This window comes from Bathycoccus prasinos, assembly GCF_002220235.1.
Source record: "Bathycoccus prasinos genomic : Chromosome_11".
NCBI lineage: Eukaryota > Viridiplantae > Chlorophyta > Mamiellophyceae > Mamiellales > Bathycoccaceae > Bathycoccus > Bathycoccus prasinos.
The window spans coordinates 672,426-687,670 of record NC_023998.1 but is presented as its reverse complement, the minus strand read 5'-3'; the positions used below and the strand labels follow the sequence as shown (position 1 = coordinate 687,670).

Below are 15,245 nucleotides of genomic sequence, written 5' to 3'. Positions count from 1 at the left end.
CTTTCGTTTTGTAGTCACTGTGTGTAGTTTGTTATTCTTATTCTTAATTTGTTTTATTGAAAGAGATTTGCGTTTACTTGGTGATGTTCTTCGCGACGCTTTGCGACTCTTTCCAGTTCACACCCGGCATGATTAATCTCTGGTCAACTCTATCTTTGTAGTCAATCACGGTTTTCATGAGCGTGTCGAGCAATTCATCGCCCAACAAAGTCGGTTCTAATCCCAAGTCTTTCAAGTTGGAGTTTTTCGCGTTGTAGTAGTGCTCTTCCGCTTCGGTTCTCGGGTTCGGTACGCTAATAACTTCCGGACTCAATCCTAATTTCTGACCGGCTTCGGTGATCAAACCAGCGAGTTCGTTCACGGAGAATTGCTGCGTAAACTGGTTGTAAATTGGCATCTTTCCCGGTTCCGCGGGGTTGTCGACGGCAATTTGGATGCATTGCACGGTATCGCGAATGTTCAAGAAACCTCTTGTTTGTCCGCCCTTACCGTACACCGTCATCGGGTGACCAACCGCGGCTTGGATGCAAAATCTGTTCAATGCGGTGCCAAAGACGGCATCATAATCTAATCTGTTGATCAAGTCTGGGTGCATCATCGTTTCGTCCGTTGCGATGCCGTACACGACGCCTTGGTTAATATCCGTGCATCGCAAGTTCCACGCTTTCGTGCAAAACAACATGTTCGCAGAGTCGTGGCATTTCGACAAGTGGTAGAAAGAACCACCTTGTTTCGGGTACGGCAACGTATCTGTTCTACCATTGTGCGTGATGGTCAAGTAACCTTCCTCGATGTCGATGTTCGGAGTACCGTATTCACCCATTGTGCCGAGTTTGACCAAGTGGCAATCCGGCGCGAACTCTTTAATCGCGTACAAGACGTTAATGGTACCCATAACGTTGTTCGTTTGCGTAAAGATGGCACGAGATCTATCCATCATCGAGTACGGTGCAGAGCGCTGCTCGCCAAAGTGTACCGCGGCAGTCGGGTTGAATTTTTCAAACGTTGCGCCCAAAAACTCGTAGTCGCACACGTCGCCGATGAACAACTCAATCTTTCTCCCGGAAACTTCTTCCCACTTGCGAACTCTTTCGTGAATGGATTTAATCGGCGTCAAGGAATTGAAACCGAGCTGATCATCAAACTGACGTCTACACAAGTTATCGACGATGGACACCTCGTAGCCTCTTTGGGACAAGTGCAAAGCCGTCGCCCATCCGCAGTAACCGTCGCCGCCGATGATCATGACGCGTTGGCCTTTGCCCGCGTCCGCGGCATCCGATCGCGGGTTGATCGCTTGAACGACCAAAGACGATTTCTTTCCGTGCCTCGCAGGGATAGAAGAAGATAATCGCAACGCGTTTCTAGTTTTGCTCATTCTTCTCGAGCTCAAGGCTGTATTTTAGTTACAATAATAAAAGAAGAAGAGAAATAATTTGTTGTATTAGTTATACTCTTTTAACATGTGGACAGATGATGAAAAAGAGAAGAAGAAGAAGATGAAAAGAAGATTTTGAAAACAAAGGGAAAAAAGAGAACAAAAACTCAAAAGCTTTTCAGCTCTCTTTTTCTGCTGCTGCTGCTGTGATATTCTTACCCGAAGAGGAGGAAGCGACGACGCGCGTCGTCGTCGTCGGAGCTGTTTAGTTAAAGGAGAAAGAAATCCATCGTTATTTTTAGTTCTTCTTCTGTATCTTTTACGCGCAACAAAAAGCGAGAAATAGCGAATTGGAATTAATATTCCTTTCTCAACATACATCTCTCCTCGTCTCTTCTCGTCCCCGACAGAACCGACCACAAAAACGAGGAGGAAAAGGAATAAAAGAACGAAAGAAAGAGAACTCAAAGAAGGACGACGAACGAGGACACGGGAGAGACAGACACGTTTCTGTCTCTGTCTCTCGCGAAGGTGGGATACGAAGGAGGAAACGTACCGAAAGAGATGGCTGATTGTGCGATGGCTGACATATTATCTACTATTATTAGGAGAGCTGCTTTTGTTTTTGTGGTGTCGAAAGAACTCGAAAGAACTTGTGTTTCCTGTTTTTTTGGCGACTTTTGGTCCAAAAAAATTTTTGGAGGAGAGAATTTTTCCGAGAGAGAGACTAATAAAGAGAGAAGTCAACGAGACTTTGAACTCACATTCATCAACCCGCACAATAATAATATAATTATTCGTGAGCACGAGTGTTAAAAAAAGTATATTATGAGACGAGGTGCTGCGGCTTCTTCGCACAACACGTCGTCGTCGAATTCACCTCGCGCCGCCTCCACTTCCGCCGCTACCGCCCCCGCAATCATCCACCCGTCGGGACAAACGATTTTGGAGAACAACACCAACTTGAATAACAACAACAATGCGTTTGAAAATAATATTCGACCGGCGACTCCGGTGGCATCTTCTTCTTCTTCCAGTCAATATCAAACAAAGATGATGAATACTTCGGGAGGTGGAAACATTGGTTCAAACAGGGTATTTCGACAATCGACGGCTTCGAGCACCTCTCATTCGTCGTCCTCTAATAGTAGCACGTTACATCTCTCGGAGCAGCAAATTTCAGTCAAGTTTGGCTCCGTTGCCTGTTTGCTCTCGTTTTGTTTGATTTTGTTCGGAAGCGGTTTAGTCAGAGAATCAAAACTGAAACGACACGAGATACCGGGAGATTTGCACACGAGAGTGTTCGTCGAAAAGTTGAACAAGTGGAATAACGTATACAGAGATGAATTCGAACGCGTGGAGTGGATGTTGATCGACAACAACTTCAACGACGCGCAGCCATCGCCGAATATCGAAACGTTGAGGAGCACAACGGAGGCGACTAATTATCAAGCGCCCAAGTTAGCTGCACCGCAAACTTACAAAGCTTTGAAATTTCAGAGTTCAAATCTGATGGAAATGTACGTTTTACCGAAAATTTATCCGAAATACGCCGAGTACATGCCGTCGATTGACACGTTGCGAGAGGCAGTTCAAAAAGGAAACCCGATACCGGCGACGACGACAACGTTGTTGAACAAAACTAGCGATAAGACTAATTTAAACGACGCCATGAACAACACGGCACTCGTCTCTCGAATGCTCGAGACGCCGCTTTCGCTTTCGCTCGTAGGAAAAGACACGGCTTCAAACCAAATCGTCGCCTCGATCGATTTAGGCGAGCAAATACTGTTTCAAAAAACGATACTTTCCCACGTGAACAATAAGATTTGTAAATATCAAATGGGTGGCTATCATACTAACACACAAAATTGCGAGACATATTCAGCGCTCTTGCGCGCGTGTTTCAAAGTCAGAAAGAGTGGCGTAGAAGAAAATGCGCATTGGGTTTTGGATGATACGTTCGGTAATTTTGGGTGCGAACCGGGGAGCCTAACGAGAGTACGAGGTATTTCTTCGGGTAGTAGTAGCGATAGCAGCAGCAGCAGTAGTAGTAGTAGTAGCAGCAGCAATAGCAAAAGCGGCGATAGTAATACTGGGATCACAAACACCGCAGTGAATGGAAACAGTGATAATGGATCACTTTTGTGGAAACCATCGATACGGAAACGTATCGATGCGCCTCAAATCAAAGCCACCCTTCCGGATGCGAACAAAATTCGCGTCGCTTTCGCCGAGCAAACGGTGACTATTCAACACGCGTTCGATCCCGAACTCTGGCTCAAAAACCAAACGATTTTCAAGAGGAATTACGAAAGACACCGCGCAAAAGTGTCAATAGAAGGAATCGTGCTCATTGTCGTCGGAAGTGCGCTCGGTATTCCCGGCGTTGGTTTGCTCTTGTTGGGATTCATCAAACGCAAACGCACGGTTCGATCCAGACGAGGATACGTTCAGTTACAGTTCCCAGGTCCTGATTACGTGTAAATTAATAATGATTTGCTCCGAACGTATTATAATACAATCATAAAATTCCAACTAACTAACTACTCTATTCGTTTCTATACGTTTCTATACGTTTTAATCGATTTAATCGTCGTCGTCTAACAAGTCGTCTAACATCGCCTCTTCTTCTTTCTTTTTGTTTTTAACTTCTTCTTCTTTTTCTAATGTTTCTTCTTCCTTTGCACTTTTATCGGCATCATCAATTGAAAACTCCCCCAACTCTCTTCTGTATTCCTCGTACTCCTCTTTGCTCCGACATTCGTCCAATGCGAGTATTTTAGACAAAGGTATTGAATGCACGCGTCGTCTTACTTCCATTCTGTTTAATAAAGTTACTTTTTGTGGTGGTGCGTCTCTTGCTCCTCCATTCAAATCGTTTTTCTCCTCCTCCTCTGCCTCTGGCCAAGTGGAGCGCAAAAGACACGGTTTCCTTCGCATCATTGTTATTTATTATATCGCGCTGATACGCGCTGATGAGAGAGCGTTTTTGTGTTGTTTGGACAAAAGTCGTTGATGAATCTGCCTTGAAAAAGTCAAAAAACACTTGCATGGAACAAACACCCTTGTTTTGGCTTCATTTTCGTCATCATCATCACTTCAAAAACACCTTCACACAGTTAGTTTTACCCCGACGAGTTATTATAAAATGTCGAACAACAACAACAACGAAAAAGAGCGAGAGAAGGCGAAGCAAAAGAACATCGCGGTCATCGAAAACGCGATCGCGGCTAGGAACAAGGTATTAATGTTGTTGTTGTTGTTGTTGTTGTTGTTGTTGTGTTCTTTTCTTTTCGTTTACCTAAATAAATCATCTCATTTTTCAAAAATAAACTTTTCTCTCTTCTCTGCGTTTGCTTCTCGTTACTGACTCTTCTTCTTCTTCTTCTTCTTCTTCTTCATCACCATCATCAGTATAAATCTATCGCGGACGACCGAGTGAGAGAAATTGCAAAGTTGGAGAAGCAAATCGTCTCGTTAGAAGCGTTGATGGACCCGCGAACGAATAAGGACGGCATGGATGCTTTGAAGATTAAACTGGCCGAATGCGAAGGGACGATAGCGGCGTTACGGTTAGAAATTGCGAGCGTTCGAGGAAAACTCGATAAGAAATCGAAAGCGGCGAGTAGTAGCGACGACGATATCTCTTCGTCAAACGCGTTGAGCAAACTCGCGCAGTTGGCCGGAAGCGCCGCCGGTTCCGCCGGGTTCGGGAGTGGCTTTAACTCGAGAGATTATCTCCTCGGCGTGGTAAGTGGGATGGCACTCCTTGGCGTATTAGTGAGTGTGAACCATCATCGCAGTGGCGGGACGGTTTCGTTGCGTTGGTTCGGGGAGACCGTGAGCGCTTTATTGAAAACATCCACGACGTCTTCCGCCAAGTAATCGATCGTCATTTCACAACAACCGCGTTAATATTATTATTTATTATAGAATTGTCTTGATTTGTATTTTTAGCACACTGACACACACACTGGTACAACACACTATTATATTATCATTGTTACGCGCTACTTTCTACGGTCTACTCTCTTCCTCTCTAAATAAAGCTTCTAGTGTAAAAACTCCTCTCTAATCTTCGCGGCTTCGTGATACGCGTTCACGTCCAAGCCGCTCGCGTTCTGCGCTATCCGAACGCGTAAAACACCGTTTCGTAAAATAGAAAACCGCGTCGAAGTCGACGATGGAGAAGAAAACGAACATTTTTCGTACTCCCCAATCAAAAAATATAAACTCTTCAACTTCCACTTAAACGTCGGCGACATTGAAGACGCGTCGAAGGTGAGCGCGAACGCGTCGTCTTTCAAAACACCGACGGAATTTGAAGCGTCGAAACTTTCCAAAGTGCCCAAGACGCGCACGGAGACTTCGTACACGTTTTCTTCTTTATCTTCTTCTTCATCATCTCCTCCTTTTTCTTCTTCCTCTTCTCCGTCTTCTTGCCTCTCGGTCTCTACAATTTCTTCTTCTTCTTCTGACTTCTCGTCGTCGTCGTCCAGAAAAGTCGTTTTCGTAACCACCATCATCATTTCTTCTTCTTCTTTCTTAAAGATATCCCGTAAATCTCCCACGCGAGACACCCGTCCACTGTTCACCATTTCTTTTTCTTCTTTTTCTTAATCACACCACCCCTTCTTATTCACCGGGTATTCACATATTAATAACACGTGTTTATTATAATATTGTATAGTTGTTGTTATTAAAAAGTATGAAGAAGAGAAAAGAGACGAAACAACAAAAACTGAGGTGAAAGGAAAAGAACCAACTTTTTGTTGCTTTTTTTTTTTTGAGAGAGACTCTTTCTTGTCTTCCACGTGTGTCGTGTTTTCGTCATAGACTTTTCAATCGTCGTGCCTTTTCGCCACTGTTTACAAATTCGACACAGAAAATGGAATTCTCGCGGAGGAAATCTCCCTCGGGAGACGATCCAACGGAAAGAGGAGCGTGTTTGAGTAAACCGGCGACGCCGGCCAGCAACGACGGACGAGACAACGAAAATAGCGATTTGATTGTGTACCAAAACGATATCTTGCGCGCCGGTGACGACCGATGCGCGTATAAAGTGCTCGGCAGTTTAGGAAGCGGGACGTTTGGACAAGTTTTGCGGGTACAGAAAGTGACTCAGAACGACTCACACGAAAGAAATAACAACGACGACAGCAACGCGGACAAAGAGAATGGGAATAAAGTCTCGGCGTTGAAAATAATCAAGAACCATCCGGCGTATTTCCACCAGGCGCACGTGGAGATTGGTATTCTCCACATGCTAAACACGAGGTGCGACCCAACCGGGGAGAAGAAAATCGTAAAACTTTTGGACCAGTTTGTCTGTCACAACCACTTGTGTTTAGTTTTCGAATTGTTGGACATCAACTTGTACGAATTTTTACGGAAGAACAAATTCAGAGGGGTCTCGTTGCGAGTGCTGAGAGAGCTCATGGTGCAACTGTTGAACGCTTTGGACGTGTTGAGAGAGGCGAACGTGATTCATTGCGACATAAAACCAGAGAACATTCTGTTGAAGTCGTTGTCGTCCACGGAGGTGAAATTGGTCGATTTCGGTTCCGCCTGCTTTCAAAATAGAACGGTGTATCAATACATCCAGTCGAGATTTTATCGGAGTCCAGAGGTTTTATTAGGAACACCATACGGGATGCCGATCGATATGTGGAGTTTAGGTTGCGTAGCGGCGGAAATGTTTCTAGGATTGCCGATTTTACCAGGCGCGAGCGAGTTTGATTTGTTGAACCGAATGTGCGAAACGATTGAACCGCCGCCGGATTCGATGTTGCACAAAGCGAGACATCGGCACAAATATTTCGTACGAGAGAATAACGGTAACACTAGTAACAACAACAACAACAACAACAGTAGCAGCAGCTTTTCAGATATGAATCTAAACTCGGAATCTGATTCGGACATGATGAAGAATAAAAACAACATGGACGCCAATGGAAACGGAGAGTCGAACTATCGTTTGTTGAACTTACAACAATACGAAGAACGTTCGGGGAAACGAGCCGCCGTAGGGAAGAGATACTTCCACCAAAAGAAACTAGCTGATATTATTTTTGGAGCACCGTATAAGGATCTCGGCGTGGATGGTCCCGGATCGAGAGAACGAGAAAACGCCATCGAGGAACAAAGGCTCATGCGCGCGTCGTTTTTAGATTTCTTATTCGGGATGTTGACGCTCGATCCAACTTCACGTTGGACGCCAAAACAAGCGCTGTTACACCCGTACATAACCGGCGAGCCGTTCGATGCGAAGAATCCGTTTAAACCACCGTCGTGTATGGAAACTACATCGGAAGAAACGAGAAAAGAACATCAACGGAGCGCGGCGAAAATGGCGGCTGCGGTTTCGGAGAGCGCAAAGAGAGAAGTTACCGCGGCGAAGAAACCGAAGCAAACCGTCCAAACGCCGTTTCCAGATTTCGTACCACCGCCTTTGGAGCAACAACCGGTTCCCGCCGGCATTGCTGCGAATGCAGCCGCTGTTATTGCCGAGGTACCAGCAGCAGTTTCGGCGCAACAGCAACAACCGGTTGTCGGCGGTTTAGCCGCGGCGTTCGCTTCAGCTTCGGCAACCGCTACTTCTGTTGGAAATACAAACTTTCTGCAAGCTCAACAAATGCAAACAGCAGCAGCTGCAAACGCAGCCATGGTGTCTCAAGCCTCCCCTGGTCAAACGCAATCTGTTTTTGGCGTCGGAAGCTTTGGACAAAGTCCAGGCGGAACCCAGTTTTTGGGAAACCATTTCGTCGGTTCTCCTCACGCCATGAACTCCGCCGCGCTACATCCGTTACACTTTGGACAATCGCCACCGACTTCGCAAATGCAGAACTTGTCCATGCAACGACAGCACGCAGTTGCGGCGAAAGCAGCCGCGGCCGTTCAGCTTCCAGTCGTGTACGCTAGTCCTTTAGGTCCCGGTCGAGGGACGCTGGGAGGCGAGGCTTCCGCGGGCGGAATGAACACCGCGTCGGAGGCGGCTCGAGCGGCGACCGCGGCACAAAACGCCTTGAACGTAGGAAATAACAACTTGATTCGTAACAACTTTGGCATTAGCGGACAGTACAAAATGCAACAAAGCGGCGAAAACTCGAGCGGCGGAAGCTCCTCTTCGACGTTTTCGGGCTTACCTCAATCCATGCCGAGACAATCCGCCTCGGGTGGTTTCGGTGGGTCTGGTAACGCCGGTTGGTGGGGACCAGGTGTCGTTAGCGGCAACTCAGCGAGCATAAGCAACAAAGAAAAAGGTGCATTCTCGCCCATGAGTCGCGTTTCTGGATTCGCGTCCCCATCAGGCGGTTCTGGTTTGAAAACTGTTAGAGAAGGCGGGGAGTACGTTCCAAACACTTCGCCTCCGCCTCAAATGAACAAAGAAATTGATATGGACGCGAACTGGGACCCTACGCTTTCAGAACCGTTGGAAGATCAGCACCAACAGAACAATAGTCAAACGACGACGACGGATTTGTACAAGTACGCCTCGAGCGCTCCGACAGGCGGTTCGTTCATGCAAGAGAAGAAGCGCAAAAGCGATCGATAAACAGTTAGGTACCGGTACAATCACCGTATTCTTGTATAAACTCAAAACTAAAGTGTCGCTCTTTATATTCTTTCTGTACCAGTGGTACCATGGTACCATCTACGAACTACATAACCTACACATCTATCTCTCTCTATCTCTTCTTTCTATTATTATCAAACGACGAGCTTTTTCAGTTTGAACACGTCTTTCACATTCTTCTGCATCGCTTTGTACGGGACGTACATGCCTTCTTTTTTACCGCCTTTGTAATGTAAGATGCGAATGTCCTTCTTTTTCAAACCTTGGCCGTTCCCGCTCGGGACAAAATTATACTGATCCCCAGGTATCATTCGCACGGTGACTACCTCTGCACCGGAGCTCCCGCACACGACCGGTAAATCAATAACTTTCTTTCCTTTCGCTAACGATTGTACTTTTGAAGCCGGGACGTTCAATCCTCTCTGATACGCCGCCTGGTCCCCGGTAAATCCAGCCTCCTTCCCACTTTTTTCTAAGTCTGACTTCCATAAATCCAACGTGTGGTCGCTAAATTTGGCCGCGCCGACGTACTTTCCTTTCGGCACAAACTGCACGCCGCCTTGAACCGGGTACGCTTTGTTATCTCGAATCGTCACGCCGTAATCGAAATTTCTCGTCTGAAACAAATCGCTCACGTCTCCGACAAAGACAATGTCCGTATCCACCATCAACAAGTCCGCGTTCCAGTCGTTATCTCTCGCGCGTTTAATAAAAGCGTTGTATAACTTCATTCTCTCCAACATTAACGCTCCAGTCCCGATTTTCGTTCGATCCAATATACCCTCGAAGCGGTGCAACTGTACTTTATCCATTCCCGGTTTGCTCATATCTATCTCCGTTTCTTCGTCCGTAATCAACGCGACGCACGTTCCAGGCCCGTTAGTCATTCGCGCGCTTTCCATGGTGATGAACATCGGAGGTTCGTGACACCCGTTGCACCTCTCGCCTTTTTTCCTGTCAAACCCGCCCGGTTTTGTGGCGTAAAACGAAGCCACTATTAAAGAGCATTTTTTCGCCTCCTCGTTGATCGATTTAAACTGCGCGTGGTGGTGCGCATCAAACGTGTCCTTCTCTCGAGGGGGATGCTGCTGATGATGACTTTGCGATGACACCGTATTCGTTCTCGTTCTTCTTTCTTTTTCTTCTTCTTTCATCGTGTTGGTATGAGGAGCATATCCATCACCACCGTCTTCGTCGTTGTTGTTCGAAGCAAAAGCCGATGACGATGACGACGAGAGAGAAAGAGAAGAAGAAGACGATGATGATGATGAAAAGAGCATCCAAACGACAATTGCAATCATCACCGCCGTCAAGACGAGCGCGTTGTTCAACACCACCATGATGATGATGATGATGTTGATGATGTTTCTGCTGAAACTTGATTCTCGTGTTTGTTTTTTGTTTGTTTTGATTGAGGAAAAAATGAGAGGAAGAAAAAGAAAATTTTTTTGAAAAAAGAAAAAAAACAGACAGACGGAATGAAAACACAAGAAGGCAGCCGAAGAGAACAGATTTTACACACCATTTTGTATAAAGGAGCCGCGCCTTTTCCTCATAATAAAAATCATCATGGTGAGAAATTCAATCGCGTACTATCGGAGGGACGAGAACCCGGTGAGCATGTACGGCGCACCGTTCTTGGCCACGATCGTGACGTTAGTGTTCATAGCGTTATCGTATTTCGGATCATCCAGCTCTTCTTCTTCTTCTTCTTCTTCTTCGATGAGTGCTGCGAAGGATTACGCCGCTGCCACAAGTCGAGAAAGAACGACGACAAATCCGACGACGACGACGAAAATCGAAGAAGACGAGGATTTAGCGACGACGAGAAAGTATTCTTTGACGTTACCGAGACGCATGCACTTGCCAAACTTCTTCTCGAACCTCGGGAACGAGCAACAGCTCGAGCAGCAGCAAAGTTCAATCCCTTCACTTCCCTCCGGGTCGAAACGGTTCCAAGTGTCCACCAACGATTTACTCTTAGACGATAAAGTGTTCGACGACCAAGAGAAGAATCCGTTAGTCGGGTTCGCGTGTTCGTTCGATCGCATTCCAGGCGCGCAGACGCAGACGTACCACGTGAAATCATTCACACCAAAATTGTCCAACCCGGAGGCGACGCACCACGTGACGGTGTTCGCGTGCAACGCGCAACGCATGCACAAAAAGTTTGGAACGACTAAAGGTACCTTTTACGGCGCGAACGAGTGCGGGACGTGGCCGTTTTACGGCGAACCGGATTCACCGTGTTTAGAAGTCGCGTGGGCGTACGATAAAGGCGCCGGTACGTTTTCGTACCCGACCGGGTTCGGTTACAAAGTTGGTAAAGGTACCGCGTTTGACGTGTTATTGACGCAAGTGCATTACTTGTACCCGAAAAACAAACCCGTGAAGATGTGGAACGACGATACCGGGGCAATCATGCAGTTAGATCCGTATCGACCGTCGGTTGTCGACGCCGGCGTGTTGACGATTATGAAAACGAGCATGGTGTTGAAACCCGGTCAAGACGAAACTGTGGTGCATTACTCCGTAGGTCCGGAAAATCAAGTGTACGCGCACCATTTGAAAGATGATTTCGCGAACGGAGAAGAGGAGAACTTTGGCGTGACGTTGTTAGCCGCGCATTTACACGCGCACGATTTGGCCAAGAAGTTTAAACTTTCCGTAGAATCGCCCTCTGGACATAGAAACGTCGTCAAATACATCGAGAACTATGGTGGTTACGGAAAAGACCAAGACTTTTTCGTCTTGGCGAACCGGGCGAGAGTACGTCGCGAGGACAGAATTGTCATCGAGTGCACGTTTGATACGTCAAAAATTACGCAGCAGGTGAAATACGGGACCAATCACGACGAGGAGATGTGCGGACCGATTTTGATGTATTATCCGAAGAAGGTGACGTCTTCGGATTTAGACCAAAGCGGGTATTTTAGCGGCATTCAAATGAATTCAGTCATGGTTTAATTTTTCTAGAGAACGAGAATTTCTTGTAATATATGGGTATACTTTTATGAATCACATTCGTTATAAAAATCACACTAAGAACAACAACAACAACAACAACAACAACAGCATAAAAGTAAAAAACCACTTCAAATGAGTGTTCTTGACTAAAATGTATCCATAGTGAACGTTTCAACGCATACCGTACGCATCTCGAACCTCCCCGAGCAGTTCGACGAGGACGATTTCACATCCATGTGCCAAAACATCAACCCGAAATCCAAAACTCGATTTTTCAGAAACAACAACACCGGGGAGATGGATTTTAAATCGAAGAAAGAAGCCGAGAGATGCATCGAGGAGTACGACGAGATGGACATCGACGGGGGGTGCTTGCGCGTGGAGGTAATATCGATCGCGCGTATTTTGTGTTCTCTTTTTACTTTTGCCTTTTGTGTTTGTGTGTGCGTCTCTTCGTTGATTTTTGTTGACCAAACTCCTCTTTATCTGATGAAAAACAGCTCGTCGCCGCCGCGAGCGCGAACAACAACAACACCTCGACGAGCCGCGAGCAACAATCGAACACGCCACCGACGACGTCGGGGCAGTCACCGTTCTCTGGGGGTATGAACGCGCGTCTTCTATCGCCAAGTCGTGGGCACGGTCAACGGAAAAAAGAATACGATGCCGACGGCCTGGAAGCGACGACGTCGAGAGCGGAAGAGGATTTGGAGTGCGACAGCGAAGACGAACGGAGTAATATTTGGACGAACATAAAAGAAATGACGTTCAAGGATTTAAAAGTGATGTTTGAAGCGACGATTGGACGGAAGAGCGCGTATACGGAGAAGGATCGAGCAAAGTTAGAAAAGAGCACGTACGAGATTTTATCGGGGTCGTTGGAAGGCACACCGAGAGGTGCGCATGACGAGAGCAGCAGCGATGATGAAGAAGGAGGAATAGGCAAACGAGAAGAAGAGGAGAAGGAGAAAGTGGAAGAGGAGAAGTTCAAGGCGAAAAAAAGTTCGCAGCAGATTTCGGAGGAAGACAAGAAGTGGGTGCAGAAGTTCACATGTCCTCGCTGCAAAACGACGATCAATCCAAAAACGAAGACGGCGTTCACGTCGAAAAAACAAGTGACTGGTCACATGGCTCACTGCAAGAAAGTACCTGAACAGCAACAGACGAGATCGAAGGCTGCGTCAGGGAAGAGTGAGAAAAAGAGAACGTTGGAGATGAGAGCAGAAGAAGAGGAAAAGGAAGCGGAGAACAAGAAGAAGGCGATACGTGTCATCGATGACATGCTTAAAAAGAAGCAGAAGTCGACATCGACGCAAATCCCAAAACGAAGCAGCACTTTATTGGACGTGGTGATGAGAAAAGAAATACCACCCGTGAAAACAATTGTCAACGGTGGTCCGCCGCCGGTTATTCCAAAGCTTACTATCTCTTCGACGGCAATGGATCCGCCACTGCCGAGATATGTCCAGCAACAAAAGCAAACACAGCAAACACAACAAACACAACAAAAAGCCGACGAGAACAAACACTTGCACGATTTCAGAATTGAGATGCCGTTTGGATTCGTAGCCCCGGAAAGAGCAGAACCGTGTCTGCTCATCAAGACGAGTGCACGAAACGTCACAGAAAGGGAACTGACTAACTTATTCCGATTCTTCGAAGGATTTCAGCACGTAACGGTTCGTGACGATACTTCCTTCTTCGGCGCTGGAGGAGAAAAGAAAGTTATTCACGTACAATTTAGGGAGAAAGAAAATGCGGCGTACGCGAAGAGCAAAACGGATAAGTTCATACTGGACTCCAAGGATCCAATCAACTCTGTGCTCAATATTGGATACTTCGCTGGGTACACACCACCTTCCTCCGCGACGGCTCGGGATGCGCACATGGCGACCACGACTTATCCAAGCGCCTCCGCGGATAATCCTTTTTCTGCAGCGGCAAAATTAGCAGAGCCGCCTGATGGTTTGTATTGTGATTTGTGCGGGGTGAAGTTCGCAGGAAAACACCATAAGGATGCTGTGATCGAGAATTGTTGGAATCAACACGCAAAAACTAACTGTCACCAACAAAACTTGAAGAGCAAGAAAATTGAAGGCGCGGAGTATTTCAGACCCAAAATTACACATCATCCTGTCACCGGTTCTATTCAGTTGATATGGAGCTGTGATTGCTGCCAAGTGACAACGGGTTTGTATGGGAAAAATCTCTGGAATGGGCACGCATTCGGAAAGAAGCACGCGGAAGCTATGCGAGAAAAAAGTTTGTCAGCGAACGCGACGAGATCTACTCACACGCAAGATCCCCGGTTGAAACCGAGTGAAAATCCCGACGACGATCTCGCGAAAGATACAAGTCCTTCGAAAACGCCTACGGCTAGAAATACTCCAGTCTCGGGGCAACTGGGAGAAAGCGAGTCCAAGAGCGATTGGCTTCAATTTAAGGAAGCTCGCTTGAAGAAGATTACGCCTTACGAAAAAGAAAGCACTGATTTCATAGACGAACTGCCGATGGATGGAGGGAAGAAAGTAAACGTGGAAGTAAGTCTCGATGGATGCGATGCGAGTTACTTCGACGAGCGGATGGTGGGCGATTTGAAGAGAAAGATTATGGAGGAAGATTCCGGTTTTGTGGTGAAAAAATTCAACGAGAGGAACGTCATTTGGTTATACGGAAATAAAACGAGCACAAAATCCGCTTGGTTGCGTACTCGTGAACTCAGGCACATTGCGGCAAAGTTGAGCGAACGACGGGTAAATACCACGGGCATATGGAAGTTAGATGGTCTCAGAACCTTGGTTTCGAAAGGATTGATAAAAGAGTACAAACCGGAAATTACAGCATTCATTGACGACGAAACCAAGTACAAGAGAGACACCGATGGTAAAATAACAATCGCTGAAGAGGTCGGTAACATGCTGGGTATGCTAAAAGGATCAAAATATGTCACACAAAGACAAACAGAAGAATACCTTGGACAAAAACTCAAAGTTAAGTACGAGATATTGGAGATCGGCGAGGTAAAATTCACCGGGTACCCTGAAGGCGTCGCAAAGGCGTGGTTACTCATTCGCGAGTTTTGTTTTCTCGGTGCAGAAGAAGGGAGAAAAAGGGAGAGAGAGGCGCGAATAGAACGAGAACGAAGAGCGGAGGTTGTGAAAAACAAACCGGCGCGTAACACCAGATCGTGCCCGCATTACGATCCCAAAACGAATAAATGCGGTTGGGCGAACTCTTTCAAAAATCGCGGGCGCACCGCCTGTCGATACTGCAGAAACGACAGCAGGTGAAGTCGTTGATTTTAGAGGAAAGAGAGAAAAA

The 15,245-nt window shown here is 46.6% G+C and overlaps 8 protein-coding genes across 8 annotated transcripts; 5 read left to right on the top strand and 3 right to left on the bottom strand.

The window, feature by feature from the left end:
• Window positions 1-73: 73 nt before the first annotated feature.
• On the bottom strand, window positions 74-1,968 carry Bathy11g03660 (NAD-dependent epimerase/dehydratase; the record flags this gene model as incomplete). Its single annotated transcript, XM_007510247.1, has 3 exons — window positions 74-1,395; window positions 1,598-1,639; window positions 1,935-1,968. The coding sequence occupies 3 exons, from the start codon at window positions 1,966-1,968 to the stop codon at window positions 74-76; spliced, it is 1,398 nt and encodes a 465-aa protein (XP_007510309.1).
• A 238-nt stretch (window positions 1,969-2,206) lies between these two features.
• Window positions 2,207-3,865, top strand: Bathy11g03650 (unknown protein; the record flags this gene model as incomplete). Its single annotated transcript, XM_007510332.1, has 1 exon — window positions 2,207-3,865. One exon carries the CDS (start codon window positions 2,207-2,209, stop codon window positions 3,863-3,865), a length of 1,659 nt encoding a protein of 552 aa, XP_007510394.1.
• Window positions 3,866-4,897: 1,032 nt separating this feature from the next.
• Window positions 4,898-5,266, top strand: Bathy11g03640 (unknown protein; the record flags this gene model as incomplete). Its single annotated transcript, XM_007510234.1, has 1 exon — window positions 4,898-5,266. The coding sequence occupies one exon, from the start codon at window positions 4,898-4,900 to the stop codon at window positions 5,264-5,266; it is 369 nt and encodes a 122-aa protein (XP_007510296.1).
• Window positions 5,267-5,433: 167 nt separating this feature from the next.
• Bathy11g03630 (predicted protein) lies at window positions 5,434-5,979 on the bottom strand (the record flags this gene model as incomplete). Its single annotated transcript, XM_007510129.1, has 1 exon — window positions 5,434-5,979. One exon carries the CDS (start codon window positions 5,977-5,979, stop codon window positions 5,434-5,436), a length of 546 nt encoding a protein of 181 aa, XP_007510191.1.
• A 290-nt stretch (window positions 5,980-6,269) lies between these two features.
• On the top strand, window positions 6,270-8,936 carry Bathy11g03620 (predicted protein; the record flags this gene model as incomplete). Its single annotated transcript, XM_007510145.1, has 1 exon — window positions 6,270-8,936. The coding sequence occupies one exon, from the start codon at window positions 6,270-6,272 to the stop codon at window positions 8,934-8,936; it is 2,667 nt and encodes an 888-aa protein (XP_007510207.1).
• A 155-nt stretch (window positions 8,937-9,091) lies between these two features.
• Bathy11g03610 (unknown protein) lies at window positions 9,092-10,297 on the bottom strand (the record flags this gene model as incomplete). Its single annotated transcript, XM_007510028.1, has 1 exon — window positions 9,092-10,297. One exon carries the CDS (start codon window positions 10,295-10,297, stop codon window positions 9,092-9,094), a length of 1,206 nt encoding a protein of 401 aa, XP_007510090.1.
• Window positions 10,298-10,526: 229 nt separating this feature from the next.
• Window positions 10,527-11,924, top strand: Bathy11g03600 (copper type II ascorbate-dependent monooxygenase; the record flags this gene model as incomplete). Its single annotated transcript, XM_007510001.1, has 1 exon — window positions 10,527-11,924. One exon carries the CDS (start codon window positions 10,527-10,529, stop codon window positions 11,922-11,924), a length of 1,398 nt encoding a protein of 465 aa, XP_007510063.1.
• Window positions 11,925-12,529: 605 nt separating this feature from the next.
• On the top strand, window positions 12,530-15,214 carry Bathy11g03590 (unknown protein; the record flags this gene model as incomplete). The annotated part of the gene is made up of 1 exon (XM_007510160.1): window positions 12,530-15,214. The coding sequence occupies one exon, from the start codon at window positions 12,530-12,532 to the stop codon at window positions 15,212-15,214; it is 2,685 nt and encodes an 894-aa protein (XP_007510222.1).
• Window positions 15,215-15,245: the final 31 nt, after the last annotated feature.